Source organism: Podarcis vaucheri (assembly GCF_965113315.1).
Source record: "Podarcis vaucheri genome assembly, chromosome: 1".
Lineage (NCBI taxonomy): Eukaryota > Metazoa > Chordata > Lepidosauria > Squamata > Lacertidae > Podarcis > Podarcis vaucheri.
Genome location: NC_138759.1, coordinates 99653745 through 99676207, shown reverse-complemented (window position 1 = coordinate 99676207; position 22463 = coordinate 99653745). Strand labels below are relative to the sequence as shown.

Below are 22463 nucleotides of genomic sequence, written 5' to 3'. Positions count from 1 at the left end.
GAAGAAGGTACAACTCTGAGGACACACTTGGGATACTGCCTGGATACAGCTTCTGTCCTAACACCGTCATTTTCTTTGATCTATTTTTTTTGCAACTAGTGAAGTTTATGCACTAGTGAGAGCACTGATGTCCCTTCATTTCATATGTTTATTTGAATAAATTGTATTGAGGCATACATATACTAAGTAATGCTAACAGCAGAATAAACATTTAATTTGTAAATGGGAATTCTAATCCCATTCACAAATAAGAAATTTATTTGGGGCCTTGCTAACTACACACTGTGGTACACTAGCACACATGTTTTGCATTTTTTTTTCTACTCTTGAGATTTGCATAAAAGCAAGGATCAAGTTAATTCCTGAACTGTATTATAATTAAATGAAATACTTCCCAAACTACCTAAGAGTTACTGGATGCCCAAATGTAATTAGCAGGCACTTCAGAGAACCTTTAGACTGTCTTACCTCTTTTCTCTTAAAGGTCCCTGAATTTACTGCCCTGCAATCACCACTCCACTGAGTCGTCCCAGTGTGCACTGGGTTGATGATGTCATTAACAGCACTGATCGGCACTGGAGCGGGGAATCTGCCTATGAGGAAAAGGCAAGTTGGGTTTTATTCAATATGGAGCAGACCTCCAAGGTTTTCTTTTAAAATTCTTATTTTACATCCCAAATGATTTAAAATAAGAACATTGAAAACCTTTTAAAATAATTTACATAGTCTATAGGTTATATGAAATGCCTGCTAATTATTATTGGGGCTTCCAGAAAGCAGCCTATGTTTTTTGATATCAAAAGTTATTTTCACAATAAAAGGGCTCATCTGTTACTGTAGCTCATTCTCCAACTCACTAAAGTCTTCATTAACTAGGTGTCAGTCATTTTACAACAGGGAAGACAACAAAGAGTATAGCAAGCAAATAGATGTAATTGTTGAGCACATCTTACATAAGCACATTTTAAATATATATAGCTTTTTAAAAATGCTGTATGTCTGTTTCATTTTACAGATTGAAAGGATGGAGATACAAGGATGAGAATTATTTTGAAACACAAAAAATAATTGTGGGAATGAAATGAAAACCCTCATAACAGCTAGTAAGTTCCACTTTTCTGCAATACCATTTTCTGAGCAAATATAGCTGCCACCCAAAGACAAAGAAAAAAACTTATGGTATATCAGCAGACCACAAGGTGCTTGTGACTCTACTGTTATTCAGATGACTAATTTGTGAGTGAGCAATGGAACTGTGTGTTCTCTAAACTAGCTCCTGTTCCCTAAGAGGCAAGCTATACGTTAATTCAATAGTAAGGTGTCCCTCATCCAGCATGCGAGAGGCTTCCAGAAAACCTTCAGCAATACCTATGGCTCCCTTACCTCTGCATAAAATGACCTTTGTGAATATTACTTGTGACTTTCTGATCAGGCATCTACATGGTAAGTGAAGGTTAACCCTCCTGTATTCAAACTCTTACACAGCAGAAATATTTCTAGGGGTCTTCTACATGGGAGCAACTATATGAGAATCAACATCTCATTGAACACAATGGCTTGGTGTAAGGCTCCAAAAGGAAAAGAGGCACACTGCCTGTTTCCCAATGAAATCAATTTATTACATATGAAGGTCTACTGTTCTTGCTGAACTCTTCTATTTATGCAAAACGTTGTATGCTGTCCTTTGACTTTGGCTGCCATACTTAATCCCCAATTTGACAAAGCATTTCAGCACCTTTAATGCTATTTTTAAAAGACCAGGAAAACAACAACAAATTAACACAAAAAGTGTTGCACCAAGACCAGAAGACTTTCGTGTATGATGTGAATGTAGGGAAGAAAGTTGCTGAAATTATTAAGGACAATTACTGTGTGTGAGCTGCTACCAACACCATCAAAACTGAAGACTTGGTTCCCAAGGTTGGCATTAATTATTGTTTCCTCTAAATTACTACAGCTAGAAGAGAAATGTTTCATAAATGGGGAAATATGGAAATCCCAGAGGCAAATTACTGATTGAATGACGTTTGGCATATATTGTACATGGAAAAGCTTGTGCACTTTGTCTGATTTCAAGAAGGGAGCTCAAGGTTGTCTAATGCAAGAAACTGTGTGTCAAGTTAGAACTAAACTGTTAAATATTACATTATTTTTTTTCAGGATAACACAGCAAAAGACCCTTTTTGTGGTGTAGATAATTACTGAAGACTCTGTTATTTTATGAATAATGTATGATTTGTGCATAACAATTACAGAATAACAAAGAAAAACAGGTAGTGCAACAAAAAGCTAGCTCTAACCCAATTATACATTTTAATTGTCTTGCCTGCTGTAACCCTTCTACTTTCAAGATCCCAAATTTTTACAGTTCAGGAATAAGAATTATTCTCACAAGATGGAGGAACAGCAGCACTGGAGAGATTTCTAGATAGTCAGAGAATGAATAGTGACACGCTCACCCCAGACACTGAAAGTAGCTTTCAATTATCATGATGCCCACAAAATTAGTGATCCCTTTGATTTGAAAGACAATCATGTTTTAGGGATCACCTCTAGGAAAAGAAGAATTCTTTAAAAAAATGAAATAAAAATAGACATTCACTAGATTCTACCTGGGTCAGTAGACTAAAACGTTCCATCATCCAGACAACTGGACTGCTTGATTAATGAAGAATAAAAAAAATCCTAACTTACATTCTGGTATTGCTGGTTTTATTTACTATAACCGACTTCCCACTCTGGTCCACATTGTGCTCCAGTCCAAAGTAAGCAGCCACTCTGTGCAATAACATTCTATGGTAAGAGGTCATGGGGGGGAATTTCTTTCGAGGGATTCTGAAAAGCAGCATCAAGTTTTAGTTTTACTTGAGTTACTACACCATATATAATAAAAACTTCTTCAAAACCAGCAAGTAGCACTTACTCGTTATTACCAATGAAATCTAAGATTTCCTGTTCCAATTTCAGCAGCATCATTCTGTCCCTAGAAACAAAAAGCACAGGGGTGAGACAAAGGAGGTAGTCCAACAGAAGACAATAGTGCTTCCAGATGCAGTAATATAATAAGTGTATTAAGCAAGAATACTATTTGTTCTATTAAAAAGGATTCTATGATTCTAAATCACAAATGTATTAAAATATATTAACAAGCAGAGCTTAATAAAGCAGTAGCCCAGCTCTGCCATGCACACTGGATAGAGGGGTAGGTGGGGTTCAGGCAAATTGTTGGCACAACAACTGAGCCCAATGATATTGCATGATGCTGCCTTTGGATCCAGTGGATCCTGGACTGGCTCAGCCTTGGAAAGCCTTATTTGGCAGGTAGAACAAGGAGCCCTGCCCTAGTGGAGTAATGCTGATGTTGTTCCACCCAGGCAGAGTCTCCCTGCCCCCAGGCCTCTCCTCCCAAAAAATGGTTTCTTGGTGTAAACAACAAAAGCCACATGAATTGCAGATGAGGGAATTGCTGTAGATAAAGGGATCGCCAACATGTTTCCCTCCAGATGTTGTGGCACTACCATTTCCATCAACCCCTGCCAGCATGCTAGCTGTGGTCCACATTGGCTTCCCCTGCTATAGCCCCTGCTTTCCATCATATTAGCCATCACTTACGTAAGTTTCTGTACCCATTTCAGCAGATAATCATTCAGACAAAACTATCTTAACATATGAGTAAAGGGAATGGAAATAATCATTTGAAGAAGTAGGCTTTGATGCGGCAAGATCCAGAATTATAAATATTTTAAGGCTTTACACAAGGCATCCTAAAGCAGTGATTCCTAATTGGGGTCTGCGTAACCCACCCATTGCACCATTCCATACCCCTCAGCTGTCCGGGTCATGTGAAAAACTTATCTTCAAAACTTATTTCCATAGTTATGAGCTAATTGGGAACCATTGTCCCAGAGCAATATTTGAGGCACTTACTAGTACCACAAACTAAAACGAGTAAGAAAATTTGAATTTAATAAATTTGAATTTAAAAACAACAAACTAACACCTCTTTACCTGGGATTATTTTTCAACGTATTTACTAAAAACTCATGTAGATCTATACCAGTTGAATCTGTATATTCTTGGCTAGAATCTAAAAAGGAAAAAGAAAGAAAATTCCAGGATTGGAGAAAATATATTAATTATTTTAGTAAAATATATTCCTTATATTTTAAGAGCGGTCCTTTTTACATATTAGTAACCAGAACACCACATTTGGAAGTATAGTTGCACACCAGCTTGGATACGAAGTTGTACCACGGCTCAAATAAGGGGGGGACACTTTCTGCCAACTCCCCTCTCTATACCCCACACTATTCCCAAGGGTCACCCAAACTAACCCGGGGGTAATCCCCTTTGAAGACAGGGGGTTGATTTGGCCAACCACATCTTGGTTTAATAGCCAATATATGAACATGTCTTGGGAGCAGACAAGAAACCCCTTTACTCCTTCCTTTGTGAAAGCCAACAAGCAAGAAAGGAAGTCTTGAGCTAACTATAAATTTCCCTTTTTTGTCCAAACCAGGAAACTATGGTTAATAGTTCCAGAATAAACCAAAAAATTAAGCCAGCTTCAAACCATGGTGTCATATCCCAGCTTGTTCCCAAGTTGTAAAACATTGTTTCCCAGTTGAGACAACTTCCTGGGTTGTTTGTTCTCTTGCTTATATAAAAGGGGGGGGGTCCCACAAAGCTTGTTCATATCTTGGGTTATTAAGTAGAGATATGATTATCCAAACATGGCCCCTGAAATCTTACTTCTGAACAAACATGCACAATAAATTTGGCGACAGCCTAGCTTTTGTCCTTGGACTTTCCCCACCCTCTAGCTTCTGAATGAAAGAGGGAGTAGATAAAATTGTTCTCAGTCAGGTCCAGGCCACTGTCCTATTCCAGTTATACTTCTCCACCCTACCCCGCCCCCCACTGCCACCTCACAGCATTCCTGCTAGATTAATGAGATTTTTAAAAAGAATGATAGATAGCAAACCTCTTGATAACATTTTCCTGGGCAATTTATCAATGGACTTTTCCTTTTCTGCTTCATCTTTCAAGGGTTTCTCCTCCTTTTCAAAAGATTGTGTTAGCTGGATCTGAATTTTCTCCTGTTGAAAAGTAAAATCCGTCATTTTCCCCCCTCCTACTATGAAAAATGTGTCATTTTAAGCAATCGACCAACTGCAGCGGAGAGCCTAGTATGTTGGTTGGAATCCAGAAAGGAATCACACAGCATTGTCTTAGAACCTCTCAATCCATTTAAAAGGAAAATTGATTTATTAGCATTACTTTATTTCCCACAAACCCACTACGTGTCTTTAGTGCACAACATAGATTTCAGTGGCTGGGGACCAAACAAAACCCAAGCAGTGGTCTAGTTATAATGCTAAGACAAACATGGATTAGCACAGACAAGCAAATATATGGGCATTTGCTCTGGGTTTTGCATTGTATCTCAGCCTGGGCTCATGCTTTATTTCGCTAGAGAGACCAACCATGTGTTTTAACCAAGATTTGTTCTCTGGCTTACCACTCAGGGGACATAATGTCGGGTCAAAACATGGCTTTGCTCACAGCAGCACAACAGCAGTAGGACCAGAAAAAGAGCAAAGCAGCCATGATTTTCTCAATGGAAACCTGGACATTTGCTTGTTTACGCTAAACCATGGGTTTGGCTTAACGTTGCATGAAACTGGGTAATTATGGCTGGCCATGCGTTTCAGCATTTAGATGGCAATTCTATTCCCACTTACTTGTGAGTTAACTCCACTGAACTCAGTAGGACTTACAAAAAAAACAAAGCTGATGGTGCAGATTCCCATTCCCTGGAACTAACAAAGGACACAGAACTGGGGGGGTGGGGAGAAGGAAAGATGCATTCTGTAAAGCTAACTCTTCTCTTGTAGCGATCTTTCCTTCAGTTCATTTATTAAAACAACAACAACCCATTTTAGTGCCTGGATTTGACAGAATTTACATTGATACAGATTTTTTTTATTTTGAACAATTTGTCACATACCTTTAAGCATATACTGCTTTAGTCTTTTTTCATTTATCTAAACCTTTCCAAAATGACAATTGCTACAGTGGACACAATTCTACAAATCTGATTTAAGAGGCATGCAATATAGTTGCAGCTAGTGGAACAGTGCTCATTTATGCCATTAAAGACAGAACAGCAGCAAAATAATAAAGTATTCATTAAATTTTCAATTGTAACTCGTTTCAACATTCACCAGAGAATCTTCAAGAAATAGAAATGAATTTAAGTTGAGAATCTTGCCAGAAAATAACTACTATAGAGCACACAAAAAACAGGAATTGTTGAATTATGTCATAAACTGCACAAAACACCACTGTTTCAAAAACTAGTTCACTCTACATTAAAAATGAATATATATCAAACTTTCCCAAAGTATCAAAATAACATAGTCATAAATATTATGATGTGTAAACTAGTCATAAAACATTTATGGAAACATGACTTTTTGCATTCATTCGTCTTTTAAAACGAGCTTCAGATTTTGGTCTTTTTTCAACAATGTAGCCTTTCAGTCCAGTTCAAATTAAACCTTGTAGTAACTTTAATGTTCATGAAAGATGAATTTTTCAATGGACTCAAACACATGGGGAATGTACCTGCTAGTGCGTCATATGTTGGTGGAACTAGCCTTTTCAAGAGCATTAATCACCACAGAAACACTGTGCCATATTATTGCTCTGACTTTTTAATATTCTCATGCTAGTCAATGTCCATCTATCCTGCCATAAAGGAAAGTCCAATATATTAAGCTAAGAAAATAACAAGCTGCCAAACATCTTGAACACATCCCTGCTTTAATGTATACCATAGAAACTTTAAGTACAAAAACCATCCGATGGCATAACCAATTGAGGATTACAATGCAGGGGGGCGGTTTTGCAGGGGGTTGGTTTTGATGACCTTCCCTTCCAACTCTACAATTCTATGACTGGACAATACTGAATTTGAGGACTGTTCAACTAAGCTTGAATAGAGGTGTCTCCTGCTTTGTGATTAGGCATTTCACTTTATATCCTTTTGGCCCCTTTCAACTGTTAAGTATTCCAACTAGAGATCTCAAATAGGATTTCCTGAGATACATACTGTATTGCCCCGAATATAAGCTGCACCCAAATATAAGCTGCACCTTTAAAATTGATGGGGGGGGGAGAGAAAAAATACCCGAATATAAGCCGCTCCATTCCTCGCTGCTCCTGGATGCTTACGGGGGGGGGGGAGCCGCACTGCATTTCCGGCGGCCTTTCCCCTTCCTTGCTCTCTCCCTTCCCGGCCTTGGGGGAGAGGACGGGGGACTGCACACAGGGCAGGTGTCACTTTGCCACGCTCCTGGCGCTGTTTGCCCTGCGCTCCTGGCTGCATACTGTAGGGTCGTGAATATAAGCTGCACTTTAACTTTTCACAGTTGGAATTCGGGGGAAAGGTGAGGCTTCTATTCAGGCCAATACAATATAAAGTATATGGATGAGGCCCCCTACTGCTGCTCTCAAAGACTCAAATTTGCATAACATCTGTGAATATTTTTAGGTCATATTCAAATTTTTACCCTTTTCTTGCAGTTGTGGGGTAGGCAGGCCTGAAATAAATCTGGAGTTACACACAGGTAATAAGTCTGACAAACAGAATGCCAATAGCTGTTTACAGCAAAATACGAACAAATGCCAGTTTGCCAACCGTGTGAGCAAAAATACTCTGAGAATATGTAGTTTCACACTTTAAAGTAACTTGTGATTATTTTTGCTCCAGCCAGTCCACTAATTCTCAGCCTAAACTTTCTCACACAGCTGTCGTGAAGATATGGGAAGAGGTATAAAATGGTTGCCAAAGAGACCTTCATGCTTATATCCCTGGGAAGAAGGGCTGTCTCCTCTAAGAATGGCAGCTCCATGAGCGGAATGAATGGGTCTCCTAACAACTCTCAGCACCCTTAATAAACAATAGTAACGGGGGGTGGGGATGGGGAGCAATGACAGTATAAAGTGGTACGATACTGTTTTAAATGTATAGCGAAGATGGAGCGTAAGCTAGCTTTACAGTGAATTTCTTCTGAAGAAAACTATACCAAACAGGAAATAAAAGTGCAGTAAATCAGAGGGAGAAACAACAACACTTTAGGACACCAGGTTTCAAATCTATTGCCCAGTCTCCAAACAGCTCACTTACCAAACACAGCTCTCACTTCATTGATTAAAAACACAAAAAGGCAGGTACAGGCTGGCTCATCTCAGAAAAGTCTCTGGGTGTGTGGCTCTATATAGCTTCAAAACTTTCCTTTCAGAGCAGACAAAAATCTGTTTTGGAGGTTTTTTCACTGAAAACTAGGAGTCCAGACCCTTGGTTGGCTCTGGGCCCAGTGCACAAAGCCTAGTCCCCTCTCAGTGCCCTTGATCTCCTTACTTACTCAGGGCTCAACAAAAATTAATCTAAGTTACTCTCAACACACCATACTTCCTGTAGTTTAGCAAATTGTGAAGATACAACAAAACAACTGTACTGCAAAATCTGCCAATATCATTTTAAAGAATGAATGAGAAATGCTTCTGCTTCGATGGAAACTTGACTCACCCTCACAGCTGAAGTTAAAAGAGAAATACGAGAAATCCGTTCATTTCGGAGAATAATTCAACCCTACATTACAATTCTGATTTGACTGATAGGAGTTATTTTATTGTAAACAAAAAAACCCAACACCTCTCTTGCATTTGAGTGTAGGAATCTATTATCTTTTCCAACTCCTGCTTCCATTATGCCACAGATGTCAAGGAGGTTCAGCCAACTATAGTGCTAGTATCACTTCTGAATATACACAAGACAATATGACTCTCTTGACCATGGAAGTAGAAATCGGATCCTCATTCTACAATGGAATATTGTAAGGTATGAGTCATGACCCCCCCCAAAAAAGTAGTTAGCTAATTTCCCTGATGAGGATTTGCATTCAGTAAATAACTTAGTATGGGTTCATACCAAATAACAGAATGCATACCCTTGCTATTAAAGAGAAATAATCTTATTACTGCTAACTGACAACTAAAATGATACAGATACCACATGCCAAAGAGTATACAGTACACCAGCACACTGAAAGGAACACTTATTTTAAAAGGTAGCCACTTTCTGACTTGTGAGTTCAAAAACAGCAACAAATCAACTACTAAGCACTTATTTTACTTGCAAAAGGGAGGAGAAAACTATATTCCTGTCAGCTATGTTTTTGCAGCGGGGGGAAAACCCCTGCTTTCATTTCTAATCCCTGTCACCTACGTCATAATACTGGCCACCACATAATCCAACTTCTCCCATAACTTTCTATTTCTTGACTCATTTAGACCTTTTCCAGTTGTACCTTGAGCTTGCTCATACAGCACTAAATCATGGACTAGTGTTCCATGACTATAATAAAGCCCTATGATACAACTGCATTTGCTCAGGAGTCCCCACACAGGGCAGACTTTTAAACAGATTCACAAGACAATCCCACTATGCTGCTCTAGTAAGATGGACTCATAAGGCCACACTGCTGTCAAGGGAAGTACCGTATTTCTACAGAACATGAAATTCAGGCACATTAAATATGACTGCTTCAACGTCAGGAAACAAGTCTCTAAGTTACTAGTAGGTATACTGCAAATCACTTTATTGATTGCAGAGCTAAACCTTCTATACTGTATTAGTCACACACAGATATTCTAGAGTTACCAAACATTCAAAAATTAAATGTCTTTGTCAACCAGAAAGCTGGGTATGAGCCACAGGAGACACAGAGCATGTGTGCAAACTATATTCACTCAACCCAAGTACTTTTATGTTATTGATCAAGGGAATGATTTAGTGTTCTATCGTGATGAATTGTTCACACACCAACATGCATCCATATGCATACACTTTTTCTAGCTGCACACATATTCCCCAAAAGGGCTAACTGCAACCCTACTCCCGCTCTCTTTCAAAACATTATTTAAAGAGCAAAAAACCCAGGTTTCAGGTCTCATACTCAATTTTATTTTTACCTGGATGTCCTGTGAAATTTCAGCTGTGGGAGGTGGAGGAGATTCTTCACACACAGCCAGGCCCCGAACTAGCTTTAACTTTGTACTTGACTAAAGAAAAGTATTTATAAATTAAAAATCTACAGTTCACAGATAGTTTTCCTCAATTTAACTTACTGCCAAGCGCATAACAAAACTGCTCACATTCGTATGCTGACTATTTTCAATACACAATCATTCATTATGAGAAGGCAAAAGAACAAGCAGTTAAAGCTTTAAAGTCATCATGATATCAGCAGAAAGCAACTTCAGTTACTGGGGAAAAAATTAAGCAAAGAGAAGCACTATTTCCTCTGTCTAGCAACAAGAAGCCACTAGAAATATACAAGCAAAGCAAAACAAAACAATTAGGCAAATAAAAAATCCAAAACAAAAATACTTTATTGCCAAAGAAAAGAACAAAACTGAAGTCAATACATATTTTCACAAAATAGCAAGGCTTCATCAAGCATGAAGACTTCCTTAGCATGCCAGCACACAAGTCTACTGTACCTTTGACCTTTTTCCTGTCTGTCCAAAAGACTGCACTGGCCGCTGAATGGTGAGCATAACAAAAGAGAGTTTGCATTAAAACTTTATGCACTGACTGTATAAAAGCATTAATCAATTCACCAGTGTGCACAGCAGAGAGAAAACAATTCCATGCTGACCATTATTTACAGGATTATCCATCCTATGAGCAAATGCAAAAGGCTTGGTCCCAAGATCTTTGGATGGAGAAACATCAACCTTCCTTTCTAGAACAATAATTCTGTTTATACATTGGAAAGTCTGTCAAGTTTATAACTTGCTAATGAAAAGTTAACACACCCCAGGACAAGTGCAAAAAAAGTCCCTGCCCGCTCTGCCTCCCACATCTGCTCAGCTCAGACTGGCAAAGGGGTTGCACAACTGTCAGAAACTAAAGAAGATTATTGTTTCTAAAATAACATTGTCGCCACTTAGCCAATACTCTTCTGCCTGGTTTATGTTCTGGAAAGTAACTACTGTTCTTACCACCATTTACTGTATTCCTCAGAGAAAGTGCCATCTTCAGTAGGCACTGCTACACATATAAGCAAAAACATCCTGCTGAAAGCAATCAAACTTTATATCAACAGTAATCTGGTCAGCCACTAGGTACAGCCAATTTGCCACTGCCTGCCACAAGTTGAAAATGGTCTGGAAATAACCTGCATCAAAACTACTACTTCATCCAGTATAGAAACGACACATGACTAGGCCTGGGTGATATATCAATATATCGCCAAGGACCAGTATGAGGAACAGACTGTGGTCGGCTTCACTCAGCAGAATAGCACTGGTGAAACTGCCACTATTCCTGAGTCCCTCTGCTAGTGACTTCCTCCAGCAAGCATTGCTGGCAGGAGACTTAGGAGTATTAATGTATTTAGACCCAAGTGCCGCTCATCTTTCTAAAGGTGCTACATAGAAATAGTCCAAAGCAGCCCAATTTGGACAGCTGTTTTCAGTTGTGGATCTCCAGAATTGCGTAAAGGTAAAGTAAATATGCTTGGTGATACAATTCTAAATCTGGGATCCCAAATCCTCCTTCCTTTATCGGTATTTGCATTGTTTGCATATATATTCTTGGAACTGAAGAGACCCTAAGGCATTTTCTAAACAAAGATTTAATTTTGTGAAAGCATTTGCTTGCAAGTTCTGAGATAAAGCTGAAGGTTCACTAGCCCTTGGAGGTAAACTAATTGCTTGCAGAAATTCTGGATGCTTTCCTTCAAGGTAAAGATAATAAGTGGTTACTGCTTAAAATATCTTAGGCTACATCAGGCATAGGCAAACTTGGCCCTCCAGATGTTTTGGGACTACAACTCCCATCATCCCTGACCACTGGTCCTGTTAGCTAGGGATGACGGGAGTTGTAGTTCCAAAACATCTGGAGGGCCAAGTTTGCCTATGCCTGGGCTACATTTTAGAACTATTTAGTTTGAAAGCAATTCATCTTAACAGACATCTTAACAGATATATAAAAATATACATGATGGAGAGAAAGGGAGAGGGAGAGGAAGAGAGAGAGAGAGAGAGAGAGAGAGAGAGAGAGAGAAACCCGGGGGTATCAAATCAGGAGTATCAGGACAAAGGCACTACTTTTTCCACACACTGCATGATTAAACTACAGTTTAGACAGTAGTCTTCTTCTCAATGAAAGTGACCAATCTCGGGTCAGGCAATGCTTTTAGTCACAATAGCAATATATCCCCCCCCCCCCCCAGAATGAAAGCCTCTGATTATCAGTTGCTGGAGAACCACCGTGGGAGAGAGAAACTGTCCTCATATCCTGCTTTCCACAGGCACCTGGCTGACCACTGTAAAGGAACAGAATGCCAGACTGAGTAGTCTGATACACCAAGCTCTTCTTATTACTACACAAAGGTAACGTTCCCTAGAAACATCCCTTGATGGTGGATAAACTACTGTAAACAACCTCTTCAGAAAAGGTATTTATATGTTTGTTCATCTAACAGTGAGCTAGACCTTTAAATACATGTATAGTTGTTTTTCAAGTGCAAGTAAGAATCTAGGGCAGGCACAGGCAACCTTGGCCCTCCAGATGTTTTGAGACTACAATTCCTATCATCCCTGACCACCGGTCCTGTTAGCTAGGGCTCATGGGAGTTGTAGTCCCAAAACATCTGGAGGGCCGAGGTTGCCTATGCCTGATCTAGGGTCCAAGATCCTTCTACTAGGCCTATTGTTAGAACTTGCCCAATTTCAAGTGTGCAAACTCTGAGATGGTGGTTTTTGGTAATACAGTGTGCACGTGTGAGATGCAACTGCATTTGCACCAAATGAGAGATTAGGAGATCATACAAAGCGTCCTAGTGGTGGCGTTGTATAAACCAAGGATGACAAACAATCAGATGCTTAGGATCACTGCTATAGGAGCAAGTTTGATAATTGATGCAGGCCTGAAAGGAACAAAGTTATTTACAACAGCATGCATAAAACAGTAGCATGCATAAAACAGTTGGTGCTTTTATGCATTAATTATAAATGTTGACTTCTGATAATGTATGTGGTTTAAAGTGCTGTTTTTGACAGATTTTGTAATAGGTTTTTTTTGTCCTTTCCTATTTAGAATTGCTAGCCCTCTTGATGCATAACATCACCCTGATAAGGTAACTCTACAAAAGCACTGAACAATGTAGGTGTGCATTGCCAGATGCAGTAGGTACCTGTAGAAGTTGTCAGCTTTAAATGTTTTCAGTCTTAGGCACCAATTCTAACCACACTTATCTGGGAGGAAGTCCCATTGAATATACAGTTAGGATTACAGTCTTAAAATTAGAGCCTCTTGCATATATTACCATGAATAAAATTTTAAGGGAAAATGATTTGGAGCCCAACTTGTGCAACAGAATCTCCCCTTTCTACCACCTGTAAGTCCCTAAATCTGTTATGGATTTAGGGGTCCCCCAAATCTTCTGGAACAGATCTGGGGAGGGTACAAGGTACATGCAGAGATGGGAGCAGAGCAGAGTGGAGGTAGAAGTTCCACAGTGTACAGTAAGTTAGTATCTGCAGGAAGCAAAAATAAAATCTCTTAGCTTACCATAAAAAGCAAGATAGGGGAAAGGAGGGAAGGAGAACAACATGGAAGGAGAGAAAGAGCTCCACTGTGACTAATTTGTTGTTGTTTAGTCGTTTAGTCGTGTCCGACTCTTCGTGACCCCATGGACCAGAGCATGCCAGGCACTCCTATCTTCCACTGCCTCCCGCAGTTTGGTCAGACTCATGTTTGTGACTAATAGGTCATGCTTATAACCAGGGGGAATGGTTTCATATGGAAAGTGAACTCCTATAAACTTAAAAGGTGCCTAGCATTAGCACCCCTAGAGCCACTTGCTTGTAATTTGGCAGTATGCCTGCAAATTTCATCTGCTTCTGTCAAATGGAGAGTGGGAAAGGCTTTTTCTTTTCTTTTTTACATTTCCTAATGGTGAATGAGGAGGAAAAATGAATCACACTCTGATGGAAACAGCCTAATCTGGAAATCTATGTAGTGTCTCAGAGAAAGGTTCCAAAGTGCTAAATCATGGCCTAAACAAAATCCTGCCACCCATGCATACACCCTCATATATATAGATGCATTCATTCTTTACTTAAAATTGCTGAAATCATTACAATGAAAATCAAGGCCTGTTAAAGAGAACCTTACATGTAGCAGGCTTGCATCAATGCTTAATTTGAGTAAAAGAAATCATCAACAGCACAATTTGTATTAAGTAGGTGGCATTTGGAAGAAGGATTTTTCTTTCTCATTCATTTTACAAGTATCTTTTCCTAACAGATGGGCAAACCTCTTAACGGTAATCTAAAAACCAGGTGCAAATTGCTTATTTCAATCTACTTGCAAATAACATGAGAACTGCCTATAAAGCACTTTTTCTGAGTAAGTGTGCAATATGATCGCATTCTTTAAGAACTAAGAGTAAGGGAATAGAGATGCCAAAACAACAGGTGATGGGAAGCGGTAAGGACTCAGGAGGTTAGTAGTACCTATAACACAGAGAGTTTCCGCATGGCACTAATTTCACATAGTAGTGTTAGAAACAGATGTGAAAGCTAGGAGCTAAATAGCACTTTAAACCTAGCTTATGGGCGCAACAAGGAAATGTCTAGGCACGCTTTTTGATAACAAGAATACAAAGCTGAAAATGAATGAACTGCAGCTAAAATATTATGTTCATTTTTCACATGGTCTAGTCCTTCCCCATCCCACCCCCTAATATTCTTAAGAGGGTCTCTTCTCCACTCTTCAGAGAGTAGCTGGAAGTGGGGAGGCACGAAAAGGTCCTTCTTTCCTTCCACTCTGCAGATTTAATCTGAAATCTTAGACACAGTACTGAGCCCAGAGCTCAGAAACTGCTTGTGCTAATGAAATTCCCTGTTACAAAATGTGCCTAGAACAATGGGAGTTTCGAACACTGCCACATAGCCTCAGTTTAAAAAGTAATTTCCACATGTCTTATACTGAGAACACACTTCTGCTCGCTGGCCTATTGCATGTACCTATTGGGGGGGGGGGAGAGACATTTCTCACAGTGTCACCAGACATCCATAGCAGGAAACTCCCCATTCACATACAAGCCACTCTGAATGTTATAGCTATCACATGGAAGCTTCTTCAGGCATTATAATGCTGAAACCAGCATAAATTGTGTTAGATCTATTGCTCTTAATACTTGGGGGAACTGTATCACAGTCTATCCCAAATCATAAATGAGCAACTAAGCTATGATCAACAACATTGCAATTTTATTACATTCATACAATCAAGTCACATATTGTTTATAATCAGCGCCAACTGTACTATTTCTACTTTATGTAAAACAAAAATCCGACAAATGCCAATGTCAAGGAATGCAAGGTATTCAAGAACTCAAAGACCAAAAGTAATGTAGCACTGAGTATCAAATAGGTTTGTCATTAAGACCCAGTGAGGCCAATGCCTTGGACAGCAAAGGCATGCAGGGGAAAGAATATGAGAGGCGTGTTCTTCCGCTTCATCACTGTGTTTACCTTCTTTCAATTCCAAAACTTTAAAAAAGGTCTACAATGACATGGTGTCAGTAACTTGTTTTGAGTCTAAACCACCTCCTCTTATTCACTTGCCCTCTTGGAACTGCATGTGGAGGCTGGCATTACATTAGCCTGAGCAGTGGAACAAACAAAAGCAGCAGAAATGCTGCAGCCCTGCCTAGAGTACAGGCACTGGAACACTAGGTACTGGAAGCACTGTGAAGTTCCCTTATTTGCCTAGAAATATTCGCCAACGGGGCTTCTCTAATTTCCTGCAGCATTGCTTCATTAAGTTGTAAAGGCTGGTCTGTGGGGGAAAGGGTAGGCTACTCGCATGACTTTGTATCAGTTGCTATAACCACAATATGGACCATTGACAAATCTATTGCTGGCTTTACTAAAACTACAGACCCCTGCTGACAAACTCTAGGGGATGGATTAAAACCATTAAAGTCATTACTTGAGGAAAAGGACTTCACTACAGGGGACCTCTGTACTTAGCTAATGAGAAGTCCCTTCTTCCTCCAAAAGCAGCTCCATTGTGCCCCTACAAATCAATGCAAGGCAGGAAAGAGATATTTGTTGACCATTTTCTGAGCGCTTCACAACAACTCAGCAGCAGATGGCTGCACCATAGTTGCTACCTCTGTCGCTTAGATAAGTGGCAAAACAATCTATGGCAGGGCTGAAGAGGTTGAGGAACCAGACAGTCCCGCCAAAACTGCAGCAGCAGTTGCACACACTATTTTGCCTGCCACCCCACCAACAACTCTCAACTGTGGGCAAAGTACTGAACTTGCATTTTGCAGGGACACCTGGCATTGTGGTGCACTGCGGCTTCTTAAGCTTTCCCCTTTTGCCTCCTCTACATACTAACCGCAAACTTCAGCAAACCATCTGCCTGAACATAAACACACACAGGAAGAGGAAGTGTGGGTGTACTTTAAGTGGATTAGGAGAACTGAGATGACAAAATATTGTCCAGAAGGTCCAAGGGCCAGTGCAAGCCAACCTGATGAGCAGGTTTCAATCCTGTTGGGTGCTGCTTGACCAACATGATTGAGTCCTCAGTCAGTAGAGCATGAAACTCTTAATCACAAGCTTGTGGGTTCGAGCCCTACATTGGGTGAAAGATTCCTGATTTGCAGGGGGTTGGACTAGATGATCCTTGTGATCCCTTCCAACACTACAAACACTACAAAATTATAATCCTATGATTCTCGTCAAGCTTGTGAGGAGAGGGTTAACCTGCTGGGTGTTGTTTTGTCAGGGAACATGTTGGTGAAGCAGATCCTTCTCCTACAGGTCAACTTTGACAGGTGGGTGGGATTTAGGCAAAGGCATTTAACCCTTTTAAGATGGCTAGACCCTCTAAACCACCTTTAAGTTTACTATTTTTAAAAAAAGATGGCTTTCCATTTTTGTTGAGTTAAGCAGAATATGAATGCTTAAGTAAGCAAAAAACTGAAGCACTTTTCAAATGAACCAATTTATATAATTTGGAAAGACAAAACACGACCACACATACAGAGTAAAAAGAGGAACCACCACACAGCAGAATTCATGTATTCCATTCATGGAGCATGTTGTTTGGGCCACTGAATGGAGACAAATTGCCTGACTTTGAAATCAGGTCAAAACAACAGATATTAATTTAGGCTCCATGTGTTTTATCAAGCACCATGCAGTCACAATATTAATAGTGAGATAATAACTCTACACTTTGGTGCAACAAAACATGTACTGCTAACAAAATACCTCCATCTCCCTATCTGGAAAAACTGGCAAACGTACCTTCATATCTATTCAGGAATAACTGAAAGCAAACTAACAAGTAAACAATAAGGGAAGGGAAATGTGAAGAAAGAGAAAAATATACATGTAGTTTCTGTTATTAAAACATCATTGAAGTTGAATGGCACCTCACAGTAGGAAATTGTAGGGTGGAACCTAAAAAGTGCAGTAGCACTAAAGAATTCATTGCTCAATATGCATTATGAGGGTGAAAATAAGGTGAAAGAAATCTCTTACCTGCACATCATTTTTATTATCGGTACACCTTTCATCCTTTTCCACTTGAATTCGCTCGTGGCTTTCTGATTTTATGAAGGGTTGCACTGCAGTGTTGTCTTTTACCTCCGTTTCTGAATCTTTCATTGTTTCACCTCCCTCCTTTACAGTAACAGTATCAGTCATCCTCATTAGAAAAGGTTATTTTAAAAATCTAAAGGAAATATGGAGCCTTAAAAAGAAGAGGAGGAGCCATTATAATTTGTGTTCTCCTAGTTCACATATTATATAACCTAACTGTAACAAGAACAATATCTAATCCATGCTTAAAAAGTTTTCTCCATGAACATCCTTTCATCATGAACGACCACAATTACAGATCTCAGAACCAATTTAATTATCAAAACTAAGTCTGAAAACCAAACAAGATTTATTAAGCTTTAAGAGTAAGAACTATGAAAGTCCATTTATTAAAACTCCAGTGTGATTCCCCGAATAGAGCTTGATCCAAGAAAATGTCATTTTCAGTAGAGTATTCTCTACCTATTATTTGTACTAAACATATAGAGTGGAAATCCAGTCATAAGATGCTCCTTTTCAGAACCCCCAAAAGCTGTTCTGAGCACTGGATGAATTTGTGAAACAGAACAGGAGGTGATGGGGGTGCACGTTTATTCCCCTTTATTCCAGTGGGAGCCTCTACTGGATCTCAATTTATTTCATAAAAAGAAGAAGTCCTTTCATTCATGGAAGGGATACTTTAGATCCAATCCACAGTATTTAAAAATCAGACTATCCGTTAATAAATTTTAAAATGAATAAAAGCAGGATGCATGAAAAGTAAGGGTAGGCCAATGACATATATTCAAAAAATGAATTAGCCATTTATTAGGCCACGCAAAATGTCACAAGTAATGTAGTAAAAGCTTTTGTTTCCCAGAACTCCCTCTCCTCTATCTTTGCCCTCCATTGCCATTCCCTGTCTTTTTAGTTTGTAAGCCTGATGGAAAGGCTTCTGTCTCTCTTTTTATTTTATTTTGCTGACATCAGCCACCTTAAAAGGTAAAGGGACCCCTGACCATTAGGTCCAGTCGTGACTGATTCTGGGGTTGCGGCGCTCATCTTGCTCTATTGGCCGAGGGGGCCGGCGTACAGCTTCCGGGTCATGTGACCAGCATGACTAAGCTGCTTCTGGCGAACCAGAGCAGCGCACGGAAACGCCATTTACCTTCCCGCCGGAAAAGTACCTATTTATCTACTTGCACTTTGAGGTGCTTTCAAACTGCTAGGCTGGCAGGAGCAGGGACCGAGCAACGGGAGCTCACCCTGTCGCGGGGATTCGAACCGCCGACCTTCTGATTGGCAAGCCCTAGCCTCTGTGGTTTAACCCACAGCGCCACCCGCATCCCTCATCAGCCACCTTAGGAGACAATAAAAAGCAGGATAAAAATATACATACATAAATCTTTAAGACTGTAACCGTAACGACGCAAACTATGAGCTAAGTTTCATTGGACACAGTGGGATTTTTTAGTAAACAGGCAAAGGATTTGCACTGTTAAGTAGAAAACTTAAGACCTTTTTTTTTAAAAAAAAAAAATCTTTTTAAAAAGTGTTACATAATCAATAGGTGCTTGGCATTACTTGCCTGGTGTATCCTGTAGATCTGCGACTGCGGTCTCCCACGAAAATAAAATAAAATAATCCAAGGATCTTTTTCACAGTCGCCAACCAAGATGTCCGTTGTGATGAACCATCTGGAATCTGGCAGGAGTCCCATGTCCTTATCACCATTGGAGACCCCTGGACGGTATTATATTGTCTGGCATCAGAAATACCATCCCTTTTAGACACCTAAAACAATTTTATATATATATGTGTGTGTCAATCCAAAGTTTAGAATCTTTTAAAAACATGGCATTAAGCCTACAATCCATTCAATAGTATCCTCCCAGATTGCCTTTGAAACGTGGGAAGTGTACAATCTTCAAGATACACTTAGAAAGTTATTCTTAATAATTACCATTAGTAAAACTAGCGGTAAGTGGGGGAAAACTGGGTTGGAAGACATCACAGTATAATTTCAACCATAATAAATTTGAGATTCAGCAAATTAAGATAGAAACATGAATCTCATTGCTACAGAGGTTGTTGTGTCTTCAAAAAACTTGCTTTGGCAAAAACGTGCATACTATATCCTAATGTGTTCTACCATCAGTATCAGACACAGTATGATCAGCTCACAAAATCAGGCAGGATGGCATAAGCACTAGTGCAGGCACCCCCAAACTCAGCCCTCCAGATGTTTTGGGACTACAATTCCCATCATCCCTGACCACTGGTCCTGTTAGCTAGGGATGATGGGAGTTGTAGTCCCAAAACATCTGGAGGGCCGAGTTTGGGGATGCCTGTACTAGTGTAAGGCCACAGTTGTGCCATTGTACCATCATTACAATTTGAAGCTTGTACTATGGCTCAATTAGGTGGGTGGGGGAAGCAGCCCTATTGTGCTGGTTCCCGTTAGTACAATGATTCAGTCGAATCTGGCCCACTGTCTGACCAAGTTTAAGATGACTTCCCCTTGTTAGTGTGCCATATACCCAAGTATTTCTTTAGTACATTGTTGTTATTTTAATTAGCTTTTCACGAGTCAATAACAGGCACAGACCCTGGCTATTATGCATTGACATTTCAAAAGGCCCTATGACTATGAGACATTATGTGCTTTCATACTGGTGATTTTCAGTGCATGCTTTTTGATGAAAAAAATATGCATTCATTCTGTAAACAGGGAACAAATCTGATCAATTCCTCATTTTTATTTTTATATATTTATTTAATTTGTATACCGCTCTTCAAGGGTCACAGGGTAGTTTACAATACAGGAACATAAAAAATACACAACATAGTAACAAACAAAAACAACAACACCCCCCCCCCCAGTATTTTTCATTTCTTCCCCACCTTAAGACTGCTCTACACAAATTGCACAACAAAGTCATAGAGCGATCTGCACCATTTTTAAATAAGCTCTCCAGTTAAAAGCTGCAAAAGTACAAAAACAGGCCAAAGCCTGGGCTCTCCCCTTGATAATTTAGTTTTTTGCAGGTGTCAGGGTTACTTCCAGATCCGAGCTCACAGAGGATCACGCTAGCCAGCGATCGTTAAATAAAAGTCTTTATTGAGTTACAGTCTCCATTCTCGAGCTGCTGCGTGCAACCCTACGTCTTATGCTTAGATCGGCGAAGCTCCGTCTGAGTCTCCGCCCCTTGCGCACCAACTTAATATCCTAGCCCTGCTCCACCTTTTCCACCTGACAGTTCTCCTCTGGGTCCCTCTGCCCCCCTGGGTCTCTTCCTTCCGGGATTCTTCTGACGCTGACCCCCCGGACCCTTCTGTCTCCTTGCGCCGGGCTTTAGGACCTGGCTCCCTTTCCGGGCTGCCTACTGCGCCACCTTCCTGTGCATTTGAACTTGGCGCGCGCGCCCAACCTTCCACTTTCCGTCTAACCGTCACTTCGCTCCCCGATGAAGGTGTGGCCACTCCTGACTCGTGCCCTCCCTCCTGTTGCGAGCTGCCAGCGCTTGCTCCCTGGCGCTCTTCCTCTTTCCTACTCTCTGGCGGTGACGTTGGTCCCGATCTCCAACTGCTCCCCTCTGAGTCCCCTCTGGCTCTTTCTTCCTGGGGTGTCCCCCTAGTCTCCCCCCTTGCCCTGGCCACTGGTGCTCCTTTTTGTGAATCTTCTGATTCACTGGAAAGGCTCGGAGATCTCGGGTCGTCGTCATCACTCATCCTTTCTTCTGCCTCCTCCCCCTCGCTCTCTGTTTCCTCTCTTGCCCTCGCCTCTGCTCCTGAACCCCTGACAGCAGGGTTGGGCAAGAAGTATCTAGCCTGAGGTAGTGCCCCATATTCTACCACGTCATTCCAATGCATCTGGACATACAGTCATGGGTCCCATTTCACATGAAGGGATACCTGTGTTGGCCCATAAGAAAAAAGCCAACATTCATATTTAGGGTAATTACCTCTATTTAAAATTGTGGCACTTTAATTATGCCTTATATGGATTTCCTGTATCCCATTCATGCACAGAAGGAAGCTGTGCACTTAAATAGGTCAAGGCCACTGGGAATTGTGATGTCTCTATGCAGTTGGAATGCAGTAAGATTTGAAATGTACTCTGTAGCAAAATGCGAAAGTGCCAACGATCGGCCAATAAGTCTATTGTTAAACATCAGGAAATTGTACGCTAAACATCTGCTAAATAAACTAACTACTTGGCTTGATGAAAATAACATCTTAGGTCCAAAGCAGGCAGGGTTTAGGCCAGGGAAATCCAATTTACGCAACTGCATGGTGTTATCTCACTTAGCCACTAATTACACGCAGCTTCATAAAGAATGTCTTTATGTGGCCTTCCTAGATATCAAGGCTGCTTTTGACACTGTTGGCAGGGGGCTGTTATGGACCAAATTGGAGACAATGGGCCTTAGATTACTATACTTGATCAAAAAGCTTTATACAAAGAACACCTGTCATATAAGAACACCACCAGGAAATGACAGATCCAGTCATTATAAACCGAGGAGTAAACCAGGGCTGTGTACTTGCTCTCTCTCTTTTTAATCTTTTTCTTAATGACCTCGCTTCTTCACTAAAACAGGTGGATGCCCATAGCCCAAAACTCAATGCATCAAGCATTCCCACCCTCCTATACGCAGATGACATGATTTTGCTTTCACGGAGAAGAATTGGCCTAAAACAATTGTTAAATTCCTGTATTGACTATCTGTCCAGAATGAAATTGTGCATGAACTTTGATAAAAGCAAAA

General features: G+C 40.3%; 1 protein-coding gene across 6 annotated transcripts in view; it reads right to left on the bottom strand.

Annotated features, from left to right (window-relative positions):
- Window positions 1–19418, bottom strand: part of R3HDM1 (R3H domain containing 1) — a 48317-nt gene extending 28899 nt beyond the window's left edge. For 4 of the 6 annotated variants that reach the window (XM_082197704.1, XM_082197706.1, XM_082197708.1 and 1 more), the window contains exons 1-8: window positions 19280–19418; window positions 17653–17863; window positions 10573–10614; window positions 10042–10131; window positions 4985–5099; window positions 4009–4087; window positions 2924–2983; window positions 2695–2835 (exon numbers count right to left, since the gene is read on the bottom strand). In XM_082197704.1, the coding sequence (XP_082053830.1) occupies window positions 2695–2835; window positions 2924–2983; window positions 4009–4087; window positions 4985–5099; window positions 10042–10131; window positions 10573–10614; window positions 17653–17823 (698 nt within the window). In that variant the 5' untranslated portion in view covers window positions 17824–17863; window positions 19280–19418. The remainder of the gene's footprint in view (window positions 1–2694; window positions 2836–2923; window positions 2984–4008; window positions 4088–4984; window positions 5100–10041; window positions 10132–10572; window positions 10615–17652; window positions 17864–19279) is intronic. The other 2 variants (XM_082197707.1, XM_082197709.1) reach the window with 1 other exon arrangement.
- Between the last annotated feature and the right edge of the window lie 3045 nt (window positions 19419–22463).